The 22,025-nt window shown below is 37.5% G+C and overlaps 4 protein-coding genes across 6 annotated transcripts; 3 read left to right on the top strand and 1 right to left on the bottom strand.

Moving 5' to 3' along the window:
* The first annotated feature begins 280 nt into the window (after window positions 1-280).
* Window positions 281-4,449, top strand: LOC111778586 (kinesin-like protein KIN-10A). Its single transcript, XM_023658501.2, has 6 exons — window positions 281-1,906; window positions 2,148-2,303; window positions 2,387-2,494; window positions 2,603-2,713; window positions 2,814-3,911; window positions 3,995-4,449. Exons 1-6 carry the CDS (start codon window positions 1,268-1,270, stop codon window positions 4,238-4,240), a joined length of 2,358 nt encoding a protein of 785 aa, XP_023514269.2. The 5' UTR covers window positions 281-1,267; the 3' UTR covers window positions 4,241-4,449.
* Window positions 4,450-6,044: 1,595 nt separating this feature from the next.
* Window positions 6,045-7,523, top strand: LOC111778129 (large ribosomal subunit protein eL14y). Its single transcript, XM_023657792.2, has 5 exons — window positions 6,045-6,195; window positions 6,298-6,399; window positions 6,883-7,012; window positions 7,088-7,200; window positions 7,298-7,523. The coding sequence occupies exons 1-5, from the start codon at window positions 6,193-6,195 to the stop codon at window positions 7,349-7,351; spliced, it is 402 nt and encodes a 133-aa protein (XP_023513560.1). The 5' UTR covers window positions 6,045-6,192; the 3' UTR covers window positions 7,352-7,523.
* Window positions 7,524-8,837: 1,314 nt separating this feature from the next.
* LOC111779007 (putative protein phosphatase 2C-like protein 44) lies at window positions 8,838-11,018 on the top strand. The gene is made up of 5 exons (XM_023659034.2): window positions 8,838-8,965; window positions 9,156-9,449; window positions 9,952-10,207; window positions 10,395-10,492; window positions 10,622-11,018. Exons 1-5 carry the CDS (start codon window positions 8,933-8,935, stop codon window positions 10,757-10,759), a joined length of 819 nt encoding a protein of 272 aa, XP_023514802.1. The 5' UTR covers window positions 8,838-8,932; the 3' UTR covers window positions 10,760-11,018.
* Window positions 11,019-11,549: 531 nt separating this feature from the next.
* LOC111778485 (COP1-interacting protein-like protein) lies at window positions 11,550-20,210 on the bottom strand. 3 transcript variants are annotated; one of them, XR_015413325.1, is made up of 15 exons: window positions 20,040-20,210; window positions 19,840-19,900; window positions 19,314-19,493; window positions 19,096-19,216; window positions 18,966-19,017; window positions 17,880-17,932; window positions 17,749-17,804; window positions 17,419-17,571; window positions 17,104-17,312; window positions 15,219-16,786; window positions 13,642-14,517; window positions 12,632-13,040; window positions 12,313-12,375; window positions 12,056-12,232; window positions 11,550-11,875 (listed from the first exon to the last, which is right to left on the bottom strand). XR_015413325.1 is itself a non-coding variant. In XM_023658342.2 (14 exons), the coding sequence occupies exons 2-14, from the start codon at window positions 19,896-19,898 to the stop codon at window positions 12,168-12,170; spliced, it is 3,864 nt and encodes a 1,287-aa protein (XP_023514110.2). In that variant the 5' UTR covers window positions 19,899-19,900; window positions 20,040-20,210; the 3' UTR covers window positions 11,900-12,167. The 3 variants fall into 3 exon arrangements, 1 of the variants encoding a protein (XP_023514110.2); XR_015413326.1 differs by having other exon boundaries at window positions 11,550-11,865; XM_023658342.2 differs by lacking the exon at window positions 11,550-11,875 and having other exon boundaries at window positions 11,900-12,232.
* Window positions 20,211-22,025: the final 1,815 nt, after the last annotated feature.

The raw sequence follows: 22,025 nt of genomic DNA, 5'->3' as shown, positions 1-22,025 counted from the left end.
ACCTTAGATCTTGAAGTCTATTAGGGTGGCTAAAGCTTCATTTTGGGAAATTTGTTTGCACAAGTTTCTTTTTTATCGCCCTATCGAATCTCCTTCGGTTCTATTCGAGCTCCATTCATTCAAGTTTGTAGTTGCCGTTTTCCTTTATATTTTTTATTGTTGTTATTTGCTTTCTATAAGTCATAAGCTTTGTTTTAGCATTTGAATTCAATTTATACTTTTTAAACAGTTTTGTTCTTGATTGACCTAAGTGCAAATTAGCCATAGATACGTAGGTTTAATTCTTCTAAAAGTACTTATGACTCATAGTTTTAAGTGTAAATTAGGGGTAGGTTGTTGACGCATTTAAATTTCATTTTGTTTGAATGGCAAAGAATTTGAAAGAGCTAGATGCAGGCGAAAATGGATAACAATTGTTGTATTAGCGTTGTTTAGTTGAGAAAATTGCCCATAAAGGTTGGGCAAGGCACTTATGGCCAAATAAGGTCGAGACCCCAAAGGGAGCCGGTCTCCCATTAGCCTTAAAGGCCATGTTTCAAAGGAATTAACCGTGTGTCATAGATCGAGCTATGGTTAAGATCCCCCATGACAAACGATCTCATAAATGACCAACAGCTAAGGTGATCCAATTAAAACTCAATCTTATAACCATTTTCTGTGATGACATCTTGATAATTCTGATAAGGTTCTCGGCCCCAACTACACAACAATTTCTTATGTACGAAGAGATACGCTTGAAACCCTTTAAATATCCTGTCAACGATATTTACAAACTCAATAACTAAACTGAGTATCAAAGTGAAGGTGACTTAGCATAACAGTTGGGCACATTTCTCTTATTTTGCAAGACATTAGTTTGATTTCCCGTTTCATTGACAAATTGATTTTCATCAATAAAATTTGGAAGTTTTTATTTATTTTTAATTTTTGATCTGAAAGTTGAAAAAGAAAAATAACGAAATTAGTCCAAAAAGCGGCTGTGCGTGATGTGCTGTTAAGTATGTAAAAAGTGGACGTTGGGAAGTCGCAACGGCTATATTTTTGTTTGAACTTCAAAATGATCATTACGATTTTTGCACTTTTCCATTTCTTCTTTTTTCTCATTTCAACGGTTCTTCTTCTTCTTCTTTTTCCCCTGTAGCTCCCCTAATTCCTCGTCCTTCCTTTCATCCAATCTTGAAGCCCCTCGATTGAAACCCTAGTGATCTGCAAATCAATCTTGAAATCAAATCTAGATAATTCTTCTTCTGCAGTTCTCTTCACTGTAATGGCTCCAACGCCGTCTTCTAAATCAAATCAAAGTCACATGAGCCAATTGAGAACTCCTCAAGCGAAGCGGCTCAATTTCCATACCCCTAGGGCACATCCATCCCCTTTCCCCAATTCCGCCATTAAAGACTCCCAATCCGAGCACCCAGTAGAAGTAATCGGCCGGATCCGAGAATATCCTGACCGGAAAGAAAAACCGGTTTCGATTCTGCAGATCAATCCTGACGGTCAGAACGTTCGGGTTCGGGCCGATTTCGGGTACCGCGATTTCAGCCTCGATGGTATTTCTCTGTCGGAAGAGGAAGATCTCGATACGTTTTACAAGAAGTTCGTCCAAGCGAGGATTCACGGCGTTAAGTTGGGGGAGAAATGTACGATTATGATGTACGGACCCACTGGCGCCGGCAAGAGCCACACCATGTTTGGCTGTGCGAAACAGCCCGGGATTGTGTATCGGTCGCTGAAGGACATTTTAGGCGACGGCGAAAGTGAAACCGCCGGCGGAGAGCGGTTGGGAGTTGGAATGTTTGTACAAGTTACGGTGCTGGAGATTTATAATGAAGAAATATATGATCTTCTAACGAGTAATTCTGGTGGAGGGCTAGGGCTTGGCTGGCCTAAGGGCAGTGCCACTAAGGTAATATGATCAGAATCCCTCAATTTCTTGCCTATTTGGTCTCTATTCTTCCATGTCTAGATTTAGTTCTTTGCTTTTGTGAAAGAACGATGATAATTTTCATTCAAGAAATGTGAAGCTTTTTCAAATTTCTATTGGGTTTGATTTGCTTGTACTATTAAGTTTGTTATATATATATATATATATATAGTTTGGACTGTTCTTATGGAATTGGAAGCTTGAAGCCATTTTGTTATTGCAGGTGAAGCTTGAAGTGATGGGGAAGAAGGCAAAGAATGCTACTTATCTATCTGGTAATGAAGCAGGAAAGATTTCCAAAGAGATTCAGAAAGTGGAGAAAAGAAGGATTGTTAAAAGTACACTCTGTAATGAGAGAAGTTCAAGAAGCCATTGCATGGTTTGTTTGAGCTTTTGAACTCTCTTCCTTATCTAGATGGTGAAATTTTCATAACTTTTTGCTATCTTCTGGATTTTTCATAGATAATCCTCGACGTGCCGACTGTCGGTGGGCGCCTAATGCTTGTCGATATGGCTGGTTCTGAAAATATAGAGCAAGCTGGGCAAGTTGGATTCGAGGCAAAAATGCAGGTGAAAATTGTTTAAACAGCACCAACCCCCCCCCCCCCCCCCCCCCCCCCCCCCCCCAACCCCCCTTGTGGTTTTAAAGAACTAAATAGTTGCTCCCCTGAATCACAGACAGCAAAGATTAATCAAGGTAACATTGCACTGAAAAGAGTGGTTGAATCAATTGCTAATGGTGATTCTCATGTGCCTTTTAGAGACAGTAAATTGACAATGCTTTTGCAGGTAACTTTCCATGTTAGAATTCTTATTGTTCTTGCTCAGATTATGTTTATAAGATTGATTTGATTTGATTTGATTGGATCTATCATCCATCTATCTCCAGGATTCTTTTGAGGATGATAAATCCAAAATTCTGATGATTCTATGTGCCAGTCCTGATCCCAAAGAATTACACAAGACGATCTCGACACTCGAATATGGTGCGAAAGCCAAATGCATCTTCCGTGGTCCGCATACGCCGACGAAGGATAAATGTGGTGCTGATGAGTCTGCTTCTGCTGTTATTCTGGGATCTAGAATTGCAGCAATGGATGATTTCATCTTCAAGTTACAAAAGGAGAACAAACTCAGAGAGAAAGAGAGAAATGAGGCACATAGAGAACTCTTGAAGAAAGAAGAACAAGTGGCAGAATTGAGAGCTAGGCTCGAGCAAGCAGGCTCGAGAGGATCGGGGACGAGCGAGGAAGAGATCAATTCGAAGGTGAACGAAAGAACCGAAATTCTGAAACTTGAGTTGGAGAGGAAGCTGGAGGAGTGCCAGAGAATGGCTCATGAATTTGTTGAATTGGAAAGGAGAAGAATGGAAGAGAGGATACTGCAGCAGCAACACGAAGTCGAAACGTTGAGACGACGTTTGGAAGAAATTGAAACCGGACTATTGAATTCAAGGAATAATGCAGCAACAAGCAATGATGTTGTAAACAAATCAAGGGACATGGATGGCTGCAGGCTTGCTAAAAGTCTCTTAGGAGGAGTTTATGCTAGTGCAGATGCAGGGATGGTGAAGTCCATGGACTTGGACATGGATGATCAAGAACCGATCATCGCCGGTATGGATTATCAACCGTCTACCAACAATGGTATCCAAAGCCTACTAGAGAAAGTGAACGAGTCGGTCGATCACGATGTGGTTTCATCACGGTTTAGGGACAGTGATAGAGTATGCCTAAGTACTGTGTTGGAGGAAGACGATGCAGAAGATGAAGAGGATAAGGAAGTAATAGAAGAAAAGAGAGTAGTGAGTACAGTTATGAACAGAAGTCAGAATCTCAAGGAGAGATCGGAGATCGGCATCGGATTAATAAACGACGACGAAAACTCTAAGGACACCGCATTCTCGAGAAAATTGAGAATTCAAAATATATTTACTCTTTGTGGAAACCAGAGAGAGCTTTCACATCAAATTCTATCAGACATGACGGTAAGAACAAAACATCTGAACACTCTATATAAGATTGCCCGTTTTGAATATGATCCTTAGGTTCTTTTTTGTTTATGTTTCAGAACCAGAAGGGAGGAGCTGTATTAGCAGAGAATGAAGAGGCAAAGCTGCAGCCTATAAAGCTAGCAGTAAAGGGGGGAGTGAACAGCCCAGGAGGTGTTGATGATGTTGTTGTGCCATTGAGTCCAATTCCATTGTGTTCAAAGGAGAACAAGCTGCCCGTCACGCCAAACGACGTATCGCAGCAACACGATGGCCTATCGCTGAGGCTTAGCACCACACCATTCATCACTGTAAGAAAACACTAGGAGAGAAGGGAAGGGGGACATTTTTTATGTTAGGGGCCTTCTTGCATTTTCCATTGTGCTCAAAGGAGAACAAGCTAGCTGCCCGTCACGCCGAGGCTTTATCTGCGCGACACCGTTCGGCACTGTAAGAAACAGTAAGAGAAGGAAAGGGGGAGATATTTTTGTGGCATTTTGTTGTACTGGACTCTGAAGATCATTATTTTGAGTTCTAATAGGAAATTCAATTGGCTGATGGCTGGGCTACCAGGAAAAGGCAGAAGCTTTTCTTTGGATGCTTTGTTTTGGAGGGGTCGACTCAATTTTTAAGGGAAACTAAGAGAGAAAAAGGTTATAATTGAGATGTTATAACTTTTAACGTTTATCCTCAACTGCCAGAATTTTAATGATACATAGCACACGGATATGCAACTAAATATTGTTCAATTATCATAAAATTTTGAGGTTAAAAAAAGTCTTGGATATGGGCCTAAACTTCCACGAAAGCCCAATACAAAGACGAAGCCTGGGATCTGGGCCAAAACTTCCTCGAAGACCCAAAAAAGACTGGGATTTCGGCTAAACTTACGGCCCAAAATGAAACCTAGGATTTGAGCCAAAACTTAGGCCCAAAATAAAGTCATGGACTTGGGCCTAAATTTCTTCGAAGGCCTAAAATAGTCTTAAAATTGGGCCTAAATTTCCTCGAAGGCCCAAAACAAAAGCCTGGGTTTGAGCCTCGGATTTGGGCTAAAATTCAGGCCCAAAACGAAGCCTGGGATTTAGATCTAAACTTCCTCGAAGGCCCAACAAAGTCTTGGATTTGGGCAGAAATTTCCTCGAAAGCCCAAAATAGGTCTTGAATTTGGGCTTAAATTTCCTCGAAGGCCCAAAAACAAAGACTGGGATTCGGCTTAACTTCCAGCCCAAAACGAAGCCTGAATTTGAGCCTAAACTTCCTCTAAGGCCCATAACAAATCTTAGATTTCAGCCTAGATTTCCTCGAAGGCCCAAAACAAAGTATTGCTTTGGGCCAACATTTCCTCGAAGGCCCAAAACAAAGTACGATTTGGGCTAAACTTTCTGCCCAAAATGAAGTCTGAGATTTGGGCCTAAATTTCCTCGAAGGCCCAAAATAAAGTTGTATTAGGCCTAAAACTTCCCCGAGGCCCAAAACGAACTGATTTTGGGCTAAACTTCCGCCCAAAACGAAGCCTAGGATTTGGGCCTACATTTACTAGATGGCCCAAAACAAAGTCTTGGATTTGGGCCTAAACTTCCTCGAATGCCCAAAGCAAAGCCTGGGATTTTGGCTAAACTTTCGGCCCAAAACGAAGCATGGGTTTGGGCCTAAACTTCCTCGAAGGCCCAAAACAATGTCTTGGATTTCGGCCTAAATTTCCTCGTAGACCCAAAACAAAGTCTTGGTTGGGCCTAAACTTCGTCGATGGCCCAAAGCAATGAGTGGGATTTGGGCTAAAGTTCCGGCCCAAAACGAATCATGGGATTTGGGTCTAAACTTGCACGATGGCCCAAAACGATGCCTGGGATTTAGGGCCTAAATTTCCTCGAAGGCCCAAAACAAAGAATTGGATTTGGGCCAAAACTTCCTATGGCCCACAACAAAGCATGAGATTTGGGCCTAATTTTCCTCGATGGCCCAAAACAAAGTATGTTTTGGGCTTAAACTTCCTCGAAGGCCCAAAACAGTCTGGGATTTTGGCTAAACTTTCGGCCCAAAACGAAGCCTTGGATTTGTGTCTGATTTTCCTCGAAGGCCCAAAACAAAGCCTTGGATTTGGGTTTGAACTTCCTTCGATGGCCCAATTTCTGGCCATCCAAAATGGGTCTATGAAGCCGATTAATTCCGAGCCCTAGATAGAAGCTCTTATAAGGAGCAGGAAGACCACTTTCTTCCGTCTCCCTTCTATCCCGCCGCTTCTCTCACAGTTGCTTACGTCAAACAAACTGCGAAAATGGTGAGATTCTCTCTGCAAATCGCGTCTTCTTTTTCTTTTAACTCTACATTCATCGTGATCGTTTCAATCTGTTCATTTTGGTCATTGGTTGTGCTTGTTTAGCCGTTTAAGAGGTATGTCGAGATCGGAAGGGTTGCCCTCGTCAACTACGGTGAAGACTACGGAAAGCTCGTTGTCATCGTTGATGTTATCGACCAGAATCGGGTAGGCATTCGTTTCCTGTAATCAACAGTTTTTATGTAGTGTTATAGTTCGTTCTGGTTTTGTAAGTTCTTCATAATTGCTACGTTGTACTCGTATTATACGGTTCAGTGCTGAAACTGCTAGATATTGAACTGAACTGTTTTTGTGTTGTTATTATGCCTTCTGAATATCAATTTTAGGTTTGACATTTGAAATTATGAAAGTTTGATTTTTCTTTCAGAACTTGATAATGGTGGTTGTCATTTCTTCTCGATCATTCTCCATTAGTTGATTCAAGTGTTCTTTTAAAGTATGCAACTTGGTGTTTTGTTGCTTATCTACAGAAGTATTATTTTTATATTATGTAGAATTTGCAACCATTTTTTTTTTCGAATGTTAGTTCTATCAATTTGGTTTTTTAATCTCTCATTGATCAGTGTCTTCATGGAAAATTTTGTTTAATCATTTGCATGAGCTTGACTAGCTAATTTTTGTGTTTTCCAGGCTCTGGTTGATGCCCCTGATATGGAGCGATCTCAAATGAACTTTAAGAGACTCTCCCTGACAGATATCAAAATTGATATTAAAAGGGTCCCTAAGAAGAAGGAGCTGATTGAAGCCATGAAAGCTGGGGGTATACTGCAATTTGTTATGAGCGTTTACTGTTAGTTTTATTTGCTTGTGCTTAAGTGTTTTTGTATCCATTCAGATGTTCAGAAGAAATGGGAAGATAGTTCATGGGGCAGAAAATTGATTGTTAAGAAGAGAAGAGCCTCTCTCAACGACTTCGACAGGTTCAAGCTTATGTTGGCCAAGATTAAGGTTTGTGCTGATTATCTTCTTTTTCATTTTCCTGTTTTTAATTTTTATTTTAAATACAAGTGCTAATATCCTTATGGGCTTTGATTGGTTTATGCAGAGGGCAGGATTGGTTAGGCAAGAGCTTTCGAAGTTGAAGAAGGCCGAGGCCTAGAGGTTCATTTCTTCAATGGATTTTCCCATTTTGCTGTCAACTTTCTTTAACATCTATAAGTCGTTGATTTATAGATCCAAACTTTTTGTAGCAGTATCATTGCCTTTAAGTCATTGTGTTCAACTTCGTCCATTTTTAATCTTAATACGCCAATTTCTTATTTGGATTTTAATTGTTATTACTTTATCATCCTCTTTGTAAAAGGCCCTTATGTTTAATTGGCTTGAATACTAATTGTGGTCTTTCATTTGTGGGAGAAATCGATACTGGAAAGGTGAGAATTATTATGAGTTAATTGATAGGAATCACAACTCTCTCTATATTGTCTACTTTGATTTTAAATTCAAATTCTTATGGCTTTGTTTTGTACTTTCCCAAAAGGCCTTTTTCCCAAAAGGCCTTTTATCCATGATCATTCTCTAAATTAGCCGGACTCACTTAATGATCTTCACATTAATGTTTTGAATTTGAAGCTTCGCTCATTTTTATGGTAGTGTTTAACAATCCTAAATTAGACTTAGATCTTCACATTAATGTTTTGAATTTGAAGCTTCGCTCATTTTTATGGTAGTGTTTAACAATCCTAAATTAGACTTAGATGTTTCTCTGTCTTTTTTTTATATATGTTTCTAAACTCCAAAGTTTTTGTAGGTCCAGCTAATTTTAAATTTAACCTTTTGATCATAATTTTAGTTATTTCTGTTTGAAAATTTGAATTGATTTGTTTAGGTTGTTTACACTTTTATTCTAGATCTCAGTAATTGAGTTTACCCATATCCACATTTATTAACTTTTAAATACTCTAATTAGAATTTAAATTTGTCAAAACTAATTGAGATGTTTGCGGCTTAACCTATGATGCCATCATCAAAAAGTTATTCGACAATAACAATTATATTAACTTTTATTCTAAGTGTCTGCGTTTTGAATTTTCCCACTTGGGTTATTGCTCTTAGTCCACTTTAAATCTTAATACTAACAATTATAATTATGTTGAATGTTGATTCAAATGTTGATATGATCCATCTCCCACTATGATCATAATGGAATTTTTGTTTAAAGAGATTGGATAAAAAAGAATTATATTTTGGTTAAAAAATTAATATCTTAGTTTCATTATATTTTCATTAAAATTGAAGATTGAAAAATGCAATCGTTAGAAACTAAAATCAATAACAAAAAAAAAAAAAAAAGAAAAGTTTGGATTAGGAAGTTGTTAGGGAAAAATGGAGCTGTTTGCTTAGCATTCTCATATCTTTCACGGGAAATCGTCAAGTTCTTTACCTGCCTGAACTGCAAAATACAAAAAAAGCTGAAACAGACCGTTACTTAACTTCACTCTTACATCTTTCAGTTTCTTATTTTAACTGACAATTAATAATTATGTTGCCAATTCATTCACCCCAAAAATGGAGTCTCAATAAGAAGCGCCGCTCCAGAAAATCCAAACCCCATTGATAAATCCCAGGAAACACTCTTGTTTTCAGTGTAAACAAGGGAAATCCCACTGACCCATGTGATTATTTTCGCTTGATTTTTCTTGTGTTCATCGAGGGGCTTCATTTCTTCAAATTTCAGCAGATGGGTCTTAAAGATATTCGTCACAAACTCAAGGTAACTCCTTTTTTTCTTTTGTTCAAATGGACCTTTCTTGCTTCAAAGCTCAGAATACTCTGATTGATGGAGTTTTTTTAGAAAGCTCTGTTTATTGCATTTTCGTCCCCTTCTCCTCGGTTTTCATCAATGGCGAGGGGCTGTAAAATGGGAATCTGAAAATGGGTGATTATGGTGTAAATTTTTGTAGGCGTTTCAATTTGGAAAGTTCATGATGAGGAATACAAGGAAAAAGCGACGGCCGTCATCGGTGTCGGTGAGTAAGCAGTCGTGGATGGCGCCGGTGACCCATGGGTATCACGTAGTGGCGGATCAGTCATGCTCGAGTATTTGGGAAGAGGAATCGGAAAACGATTCAGTTGTGGTGCAGAGAGAGCAGATTGAAGGGGTGGAGTTATGGTTTTTTGGGGTTTTTGATCCCAAAATTGGTGACAAAGTCATCAAGTTCATGCAAACTCATTTCTTTAATATGAACTTCAAAGAGGTATATCTCAACATTCCCTCATTCTTTTTTCTTCTTTCAGTATGTTGGAGGGTTGGATTTTGGACTTCAAACCTACCACTTCATGAGTTATGCTCATAACCTAAGGTCCCACATCAGGATGCATCTGAGGTCCCACATCGGTTGGAAAAAAGAATGAAGCATTCCTTATAATGACCATTTCTTATAAGGGTGTAGAACACTCTCCCTAGTAGTAGAGTTAGAGTTGTGAGCCATCGGAGAATGAAACATTCCTTATAAGGGTGTGGAAACTTCTCCCTCTTAGACCATTTTTAAAATCGTGAGGCTGAGAGTTTTGGATTTCAATTCTACTCCCTCTTAAAAGGATGAAATATGCTATGAACGTTTTTTAATGGATGAACACTTTTAGAACTTTTCCACTTCCAAACACAAAGTTTTCAGCTCTATAAACACAACCAACTTTATTGTTTGGTTGGTGAAGTTGAAGGTTATTTTGTACATGAAATGTTGTATTGACTTGCAGTGTCAGATGAAAGGGAAGGGAACAGAGGCAATGAAGAAAGCGCATCAGAGTGCAAAAACAAAGACAAGAGATGAAAATGAAGGGAAGGGGCCTTGGAGAATGGGATCAGCTTCAGTTTTGGTAATTGATGGAGATAGACTGGTGATTACTTGCATGGGGGACTATAGAGCCATTGTGTGTGAAGATGGTGTGGCTCATCAAATAAGCTGTGATCATCACTCATCTAAGCAACATTGGCATCGTAGATTAACTCTCGGTAATCTCTCTTTCGAACTTTTCTCAGGAAAGAAATGACTCCTATTCTCGAAAATTGCCCATGTAAAGACTATATAATACCTAGCATGAAAGCCTTTCAGATCAAGTCTAAACAGTGAATATTATCATATGAATGCAAGTATGCACGTTTATCGGATAACTACTAACTCGAGCAATCATCTTCATAGGAATGAAGCTCCGGACAAGCTCCGAAATTGTGGTTGCAACTAAAAGAGTCTACTCAGAAACTGAGTTTATGGTACTGGGAAGCAATGGCGTATGGGAGGTAAGATTTAAACATTAAGAACATCTACATCTTCCGCTTGAATAGATCTTGGCTCCTAATAAATGTACGAAAACCCAGTTTTGAAGGCAACATCATATATTAAGAATTTTTTTTCGGGAAAAAAAACAGGTTATGAAGAACCAAGAGGTTGTGAATCTGATAAGACACATGGAAGACCCACAGGAAGCAGCAGAGTGTTTGGCGAAGGAGGCCTCCACAAGAATGAGCAAGAGTAACATTTCTTGTTTGGTCATTCGTTTTGACTAAATATATCAATCCTTTTCTTCCTATCTATTTTCTTACTAATTTGTTTACAGTTCGAGTTATAAAGGCTATTGTGTAAATATCAGCCATATAGTATTTACTGAAACTGATTCCTGAATTCTCATCCAAAATCATGCAAATTTTGGTGAGCTTATTGCTTAAATTTTATTCGGTGTTCTTGAGGTTCTTGCTAGTAGTTAGGCCTTTTCAAATCGCAGAAAAAGGCTGTATGATAATAATCAAGAACTTTCATGTTTCTTCCTTCCATTTATATATTGTTTTCTCATTCTCTTTTCACCTATTTGAAGTGTCGACTTAACTAGAAGAGATTATGTCCCTCAAAAACAAAAGAAAAGAAAACATTTAACATATCGACACATATCATGTCTGATATATCTATAAATTAAAAAGTCCAACATTTACACTAATAATCGTTGATATCTCGTGCAGATGCTTATAACATAAAAAGAATTATCAATGATTCACTAACATAAATATAAAAGCCAATAATAAGTTCTATAATTTGTTCATCAATATTTTAATCGTTATGCGAAAGTAAAATAATCATGAGCGAAAGTCGAGCAAAGAAGCATAGAGCTACCCTACCCTACTCCTATTAGTCATCATTTAAATGTGGGCCATTACATATGCAATTACTCTTTCATACCTCTAACGGTGCAAATTTTGGGTATCAAATATCTTTTTCCTAAGAATGGGAGGGGTTAAGCTTTCATTTTCATTACATGATCTTGTTAACCTAGTAAGAGAGAAATGCTGCCATTTTCTAGTGCTGTGAATGAAATGAAAGGATTCATATGGACGTAAATAGCTCCGTTTCTAAAATGATATGCATAAACAGGTAACGGCAAGTAACTACTAGTAAAAGGCAGCAAATTCTATGATGATGATGAATTGATGATTGACTATCATATTAGTAACAACACACAAGTACCTATTTCAAGCTTGATGCCCGTCCCACAGCTCGGTGATCGAATGAGCACATTCGAGAAGAAACGAAACAATGGAATGGTATTCGACTTTTCCCAAGAGATGTTCCTCCATTCCTTGAGTAGTATGAGACACCATTTTTTTTCTGTTTGTGGTCATGGCTGCAACCAGCTAAACAGTAGATCAAATGTTGCATAATTTGAAACTGGTTTTCATTTAATAAAGCCATAATGGATACTACAGGGAAGTTCATCACTGGAACACATACGAACTATACAATGCCCATGTTTAAGATAACGTTACTAAAACTTTTTCTATATAGCCACAGTAGTAAAAGGATAAAAAACAAACCGTTGCATTCTTCATAACCCAATCAGGCTTGAGCCCTGCAAAACACAAGGTTGAACTTGATGGTTCCTCGACTTTACATACATATTTAGCAGCACCACAAAATTGTGTCGTGTCATGCACTTCTCTTTTCACTGTTCTTGCTTCGGAAAGGTGATAGCAGGGAAAATGCACGAGAAGCTGTAGCAAGAACAAAAAATGGATTCAATCTCGAAATCATGATGAAAATAGAAACATGTCAAATCTTTGGAAATGCTTACACTTCTGAGTTTTGCTGGCAGTGGGAGTTTCGTCTTGAGAAATCAGATTTTTCAGTGTAGGAACTGAGGACAGCAAACAAAGGGGTAACAAAGCAATATAGTCAGCTCACAGAAAAATACACATGGAAACATCTATAGCCACATTTTTGTCAAAATTGAACTTTGCATCCTTCAACATAATGGTTAAAAAAGTCCGGAAGAACAGAAATCTTCCATAATAGTTAAAGAAATTGTATTTGATTGTTACTAGAAATATAGGCATTTCAGTCATCTTCTTGACATTATCAAACAACTAAAATGTGTTCTATAAGTACGTTACCTTCATTGTGAGAAGTGGTATTTGCCCCAACATCACTGGCTTCAGAATCATTTGCGCTGATATTATCTGATTCCTCATTATGCTCATCTGTACCTGAGCTATGATTCTTTCTCCCAAACTTCAAAAATAATCTGAGCCCTTTTGATGATTTTTTTACCTCAGACTTCTCTGATGCTTCAGGAATCTTTTCCAATTGTGCGTTTCCATAATCAGGAACATAGGCTTTAGCAGTTTCAGTGCCTGATGTTCCACTCTCCAAATCTGGTGGGGTTGCTTTTCCATACTCTGAAACGCGTGTGCAAGGATGTTCAAAAGAAGATACACGGGCGTGTGGAGCTTTATATAAGTTTTCAGCAATACTAGGAGATGAAAACTTTTGTGCTTCCTGATCTACACCATCCGCTGTCACCTGAACACAGGAGGTTTGTTTATAAGGCTATCTATTAAACTTAGCATCATTGCAGGATGGCAGGATAATGAAATCTGTTGAGTCAAAGAAAAGGATTAAGGATGCTTTTCAAGTCGATAAAGATCAAATGATTGAGAAACGGAAACATTTAATATACCAATTAAAGCACTCCGGTATAGTGCAATTGTGAGGTATGTAAATAAAAAAAATAATCAAATGTAATCTTTTTGAAGCACCGTTTGTCCTGTTGAATATACCAATAGTGTTACTGCATTAGTATTACCCAATGCATCAGCAGTAGGCCTTGCCTTACAAGAAACTCTTCTTATTCTTCTTGTTCCTTCTGGGGGCACTATTGTCATGCGATAATGAGTGATCATGGAAAAATAATAAATAGTAAATGATATTCATTTCCAATGACTATGATTTTTCTTTGAACTACTGTAAGAAAAGAGGGAGAGGTAAGAATTGTGCAGCATTCCACCTACAATCAATGCTAAGGAATCTTATATTCTAAGGGTTCAACTTGTTCTGTAAGCATCACACTGTTCAAAGAATTCTCTGATAAACTTTCCACATCTGACGCAGCAGTCAATCATACCTCATGAGAACTCAACTGATCCTGTGATTTGTGCTTGATGGATTCTCTATTGACACCGGACACTTCAATTTGGGAATTAAAAGCCTTGGTGGCAGAAAAATCTGATGGGACATCAGGTTTTCCTGTACAGATGGAGGGCTTCTCACATTCTAGCATAACAACAGTCTTCTCAACAACAGGGTTGTCATCCAGTTCATTATGATGTGAGACTTCAGCCGTGTTTCTTTCCATGGAAGCACAAGCACCTTCAGTTCCTATTGAGTTGCCAATTGTAGCGCCAGGTCCCTTAGGCGTTCTAATTTTAAGTTCTGGAAGAGTTGCAGCCTTGCTCTTATCCAAATTCATTATAGCAGATATCTTCTTTTTGCTTTCAGTCTCATTAGGTATCTTTTTTTTGTTCTCAGTCTCCTTAGTTACTTTTGCCTTTGATGCTGGCTCGGTGGTCCGTGTCTTGATGGAAGAAGCATGATCGCTGGTGCTCATTTTTGGCTCTGATAATCTTCTAATACGAGCCATGGATACCTTTTTGTCATTTGAAACATCACTGTTATCTTTCTTGAGCTTAGCTAATGAAGATACAGATTGAGTTAACCTGTTTCCAGCTGATTGCTTTCCACCAATCAATCTGCTGGGTTTTGCAGCTTTGTTGGAATCATTGGAACTAATTGAAGCCGTTCTGATAGGGAACCTTGGCAGAGGAGATGATGATACTGGATCTGAATCACTAAATTTTGATCCTTTCTGAGAGTTGGGTGACATTTTTGTTGGCAATAGCTTTCTAGTTTGCTGAGAGGGCAATGTGCTATTACCCCTTGCTGCAATTCTCTTCTGCCTCTCTAGCTTCAAAGTTTCTATTCTTTTTATTGCCTCCTCCTCCTGGATAGAAAAAACTAGTAAGATATTAGAATAGTTATGTTGAGGATTGTTGGGAGGGAGTCTCACATTGGCAAGTTTAGGGAAAGATAAAGGAATACATCTCCATTGGTATGAGGCCTTTTGGAAAAGCTCAAAGCAAAGCCACGAGAGCTTATGCTCAAAGTGGACAATATCATACCATTGTGGAGTTTTGTGATTTCTAATATGGTATCGGAGTCATGCCCTTAAATTAACCATGTCAATAGAATCCTCAAATGTCGAACAAAGAAGTTGTGAACCTCGACAGCGTAGTCAAAAGTGACTAAGTGTCGAAAAAGGGTGTACTTTGTTAGAGGACTCCAGAGAAAGGAGTCGAGTCTCAATTAAGGGGAGGTTGTTCAAGGGCTCCATAGGCCTTAGGAGAGGCTCAATGGTGTACTTTGTTCAAGGGGAGGAAGGTTGGGAGGGAGTCCCACATTGGCTAATTTAGGTGGACAATATCATACCATTGTGGAGTTCTTTGATTTCTAACCAGTCACATGTCCAGAACAAACTAGCCAGAAAAGAAAAGAAAAAAAAAAACACTGCAACTAGGACGTGACTTGCAAGAAAATTAATATACATGCGGGATAAATAGTTCGTTCCCATATCACTTAACTACTCAAGATTCAGGGTTCTGCTTATAGATATGATTGTGAAGAAAAACATTTTTAACATAATACCTTCTCCTCCTTCAATCTCCGGAGATCAGCTTTATAAGCTCTTAGCTTTTCTGCACGTGCTCTTGCTTCATCCAAAGGACTCAACTTAGAAGGTTTTCCCTTCCTTATTGGCCCCCCAGTTTTTCTATCAGGAGTAATTTTTGGCTTTCGATCCTTGTCCAACCTTTTAGTCCCTTGTTTAACATCAGTTACCACTTCCTTTTTTTTATCCGAAGCTGGTACGCGTCCAGCATGGACCTGCATTTCATATTCTAAAGCAGGATCATAACCAGCAGGCTCATTTTCTGCTTCACGCTTTGGCATCAGATTCAGAACATCTGGCTCATAGGTAGCAACTCTGTTGGACAAGTTTTCTGCCTTATGATTTGAAGATGGAAACTCAGAATCCATGTCAACAGCACTTCTACCTTCTTTTCCAACTGCATCCGTTGTCATTGATCTCAATGGAACTATGTAAGAATCACCATCCAAATTATTTGAAGAGTTTTTATCATAGCTTTTTTGTGTATTATCAAAGCCATTTATAGCTAATGGATCCAAGTGGCCATTAGAGTAACTTTGACCCTTATGTCCATAAACCACAAAATCATCACTACCGGGCCTCCTATAGCCATTTCTTCCTCCATCTAGTTCTGTAGCCTGCACATTCATATGGCTATCCCCTGATAGACTATCTCTTCTGGAAGTTAATAATTCATCATTTGATGCTCTTGATACACGGTTGATTCTTCCACCAACTCTATCAATGCCCGTAGTACCATTTTCTTGGATTTCATCTCTGTTCCATCCTTGAGCAACTAATGGATCATCACCAACTTTATTCTGTCGCCTTTTCTGCTTTGTTTCCCTTTCCATGGTAAACAGACTTTGATCAGCATGATGTTTTTCTTCATTGGCATCTCGAAGTAAAAGGTTTTGGAATGCCTGCCAATGTCCTTCAGCTTCAGGGGAATCAGTTTTTGCAGAAGTGTTCGATTGATCCCCAAAATTTAGATGCTTTCCTTTGCTCCTAGAGGATCGATTAGGTTTCTTGTGTTTAATTTCTGGACTAATAACCTGTGAATCTCCTTCTTCACTTTCACTTTCAGATTGTGAATCCGTTTCACTGCCTGATGAGTTATGCCTCTTCGATGCAATGTAGTTGATGTTGCGGATGACAACCACGCCTGATTTCTTCTTACCTAATCGACTACCTTTTCTCTGATCTTCTGAATCTTCTTGCTCTGATCCTGCATCATCAGGCATTCTTGTTTTCCAAGCACTCGTCTCACGTGTTTCTGGTCCAATGGAGTTATCTCCACTTTCCATGGAATGCCTTTTTCCTCCCATTTTCATACCGTCACCAAATCTAGAATCCTCTGTTACTGGATAATGCGGATGAAAGAAAGGGCTACTTCCTGCATAGTTCTGATAGTAAGGCATTCCTTGCATGGGATATCCTTGGAAGACAGGTAATGAACCTGGAGGAGAATTGATGGGCCAGGGAGGGTACATATGAGGAGGATACTGCCCTTGAAGATACTCTTGGTGGCCTGGTGGTGACTGGTATATCATAGGCGGATTTCCATCTGGGCGAGTAAGTGGACAAAAAATCCTTTAACCCAAAATTAAGAAGAGTAAGAGAAGCATTCTATAAAGCACATATAATAAATGAAGAGTTTCTAAGAGCACGGATTTGATACAAAACCAAGAGGCTCTATGTTCGGCTTTAATTGTAATTTGATTAGACTATCACTAAAAATTAGCCACATGGTTGTTACTCTTCATAAATATAATGATGCCGCATGAACATTCCAAGTCTAAGACTGTAACTTGGAAGATTTCAGTTCAAGAGACATTTTTAACCAAAATCCGTCAGATTTCTAATGTTATCATCATATCTCACCTGCAATTGCATTCCCCTTATTTGTTGAAGATGGTTCAATTTGAGATTCTGTCTGCTTGTCAGTCATACTTGTAAGTATAATCCCTGATGCAGTCATGGAAGGGGAGAAATCTGGCCGGCTGGATAGTGCTTCTGCTGCTTCAATTTCGACCCATTGGCCACTTTCATGCTTTCTTTTCCATAGTTCTTTGAATTTTACGCATGCATCCCTGTTTTTTGCAGCAAATAATTCACATTAACAAACTGCAAGAAAAATGATGTAAACATTAACATAATGCTTTTTTTATATAGCTGGAAATATGAATCTCTGCATACATCAATCGTGAGGCTCCAAAGTTGTTGGCAAATGATATCAATGGTGACATCTGATCAATGTCAAAACCAGCAGCAACAGCACGAGCAAATGCCATTCCTTGCTCCTTTTGAAGCATAGTTTTGCGAGTCTCCAGGACTTTCAGAAGCTGAGCTCTAAAAGGGATTAAATGAAATTAAAAGTACTCGCAGCAAAAGTCATAAATCTTCACTAGATAATTGCCCTTAACTAAATGAGTATTAGCCATTGTTCATAGAGTAGATCATATTACAAATCTATTCGAGTCTAGCAGGTAGAGAACATAATTGACAATGACTAGAGATGGTATGTACTTCGAGTTCTCCTCTAACACTGTATGTCCATTGGTCTCCAGTGAGTGCGCATCTGGCTGACATGTTTTAAACAAAGAAAATTAATATAAAAACTGAAAGTTGTTTAAAGAGCATATTTGAGTACCACTTACCGTGTACAGAACAATTGCTTTCTCCTCATTACCATCCAGAAGAGACTTGCTTGCTGTTAAAAACCAGTGTTCTCATTCATGAATCAAATTATTTTTAAAAATTGCATAGTATGTAAGGCACATAAATATTGAGTTAGTTAACAGAACTTTAGCTTCATATTCAAAAATATTCTGAAAAAGAAAAGAGTGAAGAAAAGAAAAAAAGAAGCACCATAAGAAAAAAGAACCAGGAAAAAGGACTATATTTTTAACAACCCAAGCCCACCGTTGACAGATATTGTCCGCTTTGGTTAGTTATGTGTTGCCGTCAACTTCACGGTTTTTAAAACACGTTTTTTTAGGGGAATGTTTCCACACTCTTATAAGGAATGTTTCGTTCTCTTTTCCGTCCTCGCTAGCACACCGCTCATTGTCTGGCTCTGATACCATTTGTAACAGCCCAAGTCCACCGCTAGCAGATATTGTCCGCTTTAACCCGTTGCGTATTGTCATCCACCTCACGATTTCAAAACACATCTATTAGGGAGAGGTTTCTACACCTTTACAAGGAATGTTTCGTTCCACTTTCCAACCGATATGGGATCTCATAATCCAACCCCCCTTGGGGACCCAGCATCCTCATTGGTACACCACCTAGTGTCAAACTCTAACACCATTTGTAACAGCAAGCCCACCGCTAACAAATATTGTCTACTTTGGTTCGTCGGACAATATATGCTAGCAATGTGCTTGGGGTGTTGCAATATTCTAATTATCCAAATTATCCAAGACGAGGATATTGATATAACTACCAATATATTGCAAAATAAAAGATAAACCAAGTAATTTGAAGAACTATGGACCCTCTCTCCCTTGAGGAAACTCAAGCCTAAATTAACTTTAGTCAATACCTAGATTCATCCTTTCTAACCCACACTATTTATAACAAAACTCTCCTAACAAACTCCTAGGCTAATTGATGACATATCTTTAATACCTCCATAACATTCCTAATGCCATTCCTATCAGAGATCAACTCAAGTAGAAACTAATCTATGTTAAGAAAAGGAAAGAAAATATTCTACACGCCTCCACTGATTTTAGTACCTTCGGTGGCACCTTCTATGGGCTTTGTAGGCTTTCCTTGCTCGTCATCTACCTGTTAGATGAAAGTGGATTGAAAGATGGGTTTTATGTCAACATGATAAGTGTTACTAATACGCTAGAATATACTTACAACATTAGGCCCCATGTCACTGTTGCCCTGAATCACAATTGCCTCCTCAATCTGTAAGATCTCTGACTCAATAGTGTACACCCTTTCCAAAATTTCAGGGGTGCTTACAAATCGGACAAACCTAATGGTGGCAAAATTCATCAGTATATGACTATCTACTAACATGAATTGCCCAAAAAACTCAATACTAAGGAAAATGTTCATAATATCTATACAACCTCTCCATGGTACCCTTTGTGAACCATATTCTATCACTGCGAGGATCTGGCTCAAGAATAATGGAATAACCACCTCTGGCCATCTGTTCTTGTGCAATCTTCAAATGGGCAAGAAAAGGATTCAACAAACCAGAAGCTATCTTCTCAGACTTCCCATTTGCAGATAATACCAAATCACACCTGATATGTGAATGAAAGGAACAAATACTTGATTTTAAAAAGAAATGCTATGAAACAAAAAACCTAGAAGAAAATGGTGATAGTTAGTCAATATGCTAACAAAATTCAACAAAATTCAACAAAATAAAACGAAAAGGATATTATGCACCAAGAACTAATCAACGCGAAAGGAACACTAAAATCATGAATCGGCTTCTAAAATAGAACGCGGCATGGCGGATCGAATGAAACAAAGAAGTTCATCAGAACAATACACAGCAAATCAAAAGCAAGCCATCTAATCTAATTCCTCGAACATTGGCTAACAATTATAAATTAACTCGTATAATAACGGAAGAACATAAACCTTGTTCGAGTAGGCGTGAGCTGAAAAGTAGCGAAATCAAGCTGAGTCGAGGACTTCATTGCTGAGACAGAAAACAATCAGAACAACAAAACTCAACAAGTACAATACAAAAACAAACGAAATAGCCGTAAACGTGAGATCAGAACAAGAAGTAGAAGGACAGGAGAAAGAAACGAAATCGGCGAAAGAACAGAGCATACCGAAATAAGCAAGTTTGTGCCAGCAAAAGATGAGCTCTAAACTCTAAGCAAAAGGTTGAAGAAGACACCTAAGGGAGAAAGGTCATTTACCTCTAAAGATGAGCTTTAATGGCAGCTGCCATGAGAGAGAGAGAGAGAGAGAGAGAGAGAGAGAGAGAGAGCTGCGACAGCGGAAGAATCCAAGAGCAAGAGAGGAAAGAGAGTGGAACCGTTTTTGGTTGGGCTGAAAGGGAAAATGGAGAGAAGAGGAGGGGTATATTTGGAAACCTGAATAAAGTTGAAAAACAAACCCGACAGCGACACAAATGAAGTCAGAGTGATTATCTTTGTTGAATTATGTTCAGATTATTTAATCTAAAATATTAATATTTTATTATATATTCAAATATTTATATTTAATCCTAATTTATTTACTTAAATATTTATTATTAGCATTTATATTTTAAATTGGTCATACTTTTTTATATTATCCAATTTCTTTTTAATTTTTTATATTTTTATATTATTTAAAAGTGTCCATTCAAAATATTCAAATTACATAATTATTTTTTAGGCTTTTTTATCCATAACTTTATATCTTCGTGATCACTTTTTCTCTAAAATTTAAAATTAAATATTAATTTTTATCTAAAAAAAATAAAAATAGAAAAACGGCATCAATTATTTGATTTAATTATTATTATTTGGCTATGTGAAGTAGAATTTTAGATATATGTGTGACGTGTGATTGGCTGGCATTTTCTTAATATTTTGGGAGAGTGGGTATCATTTTGAATTTGGGTTTGAATATTTGTCAATAGTACCAAACAACCCTTATTTTAATTTTAATTTGTTCCACAATTAACGCCCCCCACTAGTTACAATATTTACGAATTTGCCCCTGGTTACCACTCTTATTAATACTTACCCATTTTTCTAAAATTAACCTCATAATTATATTTAATGTTAACAAAGTAACAAATATATATATTGATTATAACTTAAGATTTAATATCTGAACTTGGGTCAAATAAATTTCTAATTTTAGAAAATATAGAATATGTAACTTTGGGTTCGTCTGATAGGTTTATAAATTTTCCATTATTCAATTTTATATTTAATAAATTTTGGTTTGTTCCATATTTTTAAAATAATTTACAAATTATAATTTTTTTTTTTCTAATACAAAATTTAAAAATCTAAAAAATTTAAAACTTATAAGACTAAATTTTGTAATTTAATTCGTTAATCTCCTTATTTAAAATAAAATCATTTTTTAGAGGAGAAAGTCTGGATATTATTCTCCTCGGTTTTCTTTTTAAATTAAAATTCCATTCCACGAGAAGTCAGAAGAACTACTGTTGGAATGACTAAACTGCCCTTATTCTACATGGGTTTTTACCTAATACCTCCATGCTGAACCTTGAACCCTAATTCATGTAATTTTATAAAAGAGTTAAAAGATTTTTATTTTCCTTTCATTTTCCTTCCCTATTTTTTTAATTTAAATTATAAAAAAATAGAATTTAGTCTTTATGTTTAAATAAAATTATCATAAATAATAACTGCTGTAAATTTTATTAACCCAGATTAAATTCTAGCTTTCTACACATGAACAAAAATAATAATTTATCAAAAATTAAAATATAAAATTGTCATTCCATAAAAAAGAAATTATAAGCACTAGAATTAGTTTGTGCCTGTGAGTTTTCTTTTCTTTTGTTATAAGATACTAAATAATCAATAAGAAAATTATGACACAGCTTGAATAGACAATTATTGCACTAAGGACAATTCAGTGACTAGTTAATAGGGCATTCAGTGGGCTTGGCATTGGCCTATCCCCTCCCTTTGTCCCCAACAAAACGCCCAATTTTCACCAACTTTTGATGCAATTAATGGGAGAAGAGGAACCAGGAGCTTAGAAGAACACCATTTTGTCCGCTAGTCGATATTATTTGTTTTGATCCATTACATATTATCGTCAGTCTCAATTTTAAAACAGTT

This window comes from Cucurbita pepo, chromosome 17, assembly GCF_057944985.1.
Source record: "Cucurbita pepo subsp. pepo isolate OVF chromosome 17, ASM5794498v1, whole genome shotgun sequence".
Lineage (NCBI taxonomy): Eukaryota > Viridiplantae > Streptophyta > Magnoliopsida > Cucurbitales > Cucurbitaceae > Cucurbita > Cucurbita pepo.
This window is presented reverse-complemented; position numbering and strand designations above follow the sequence as displayed.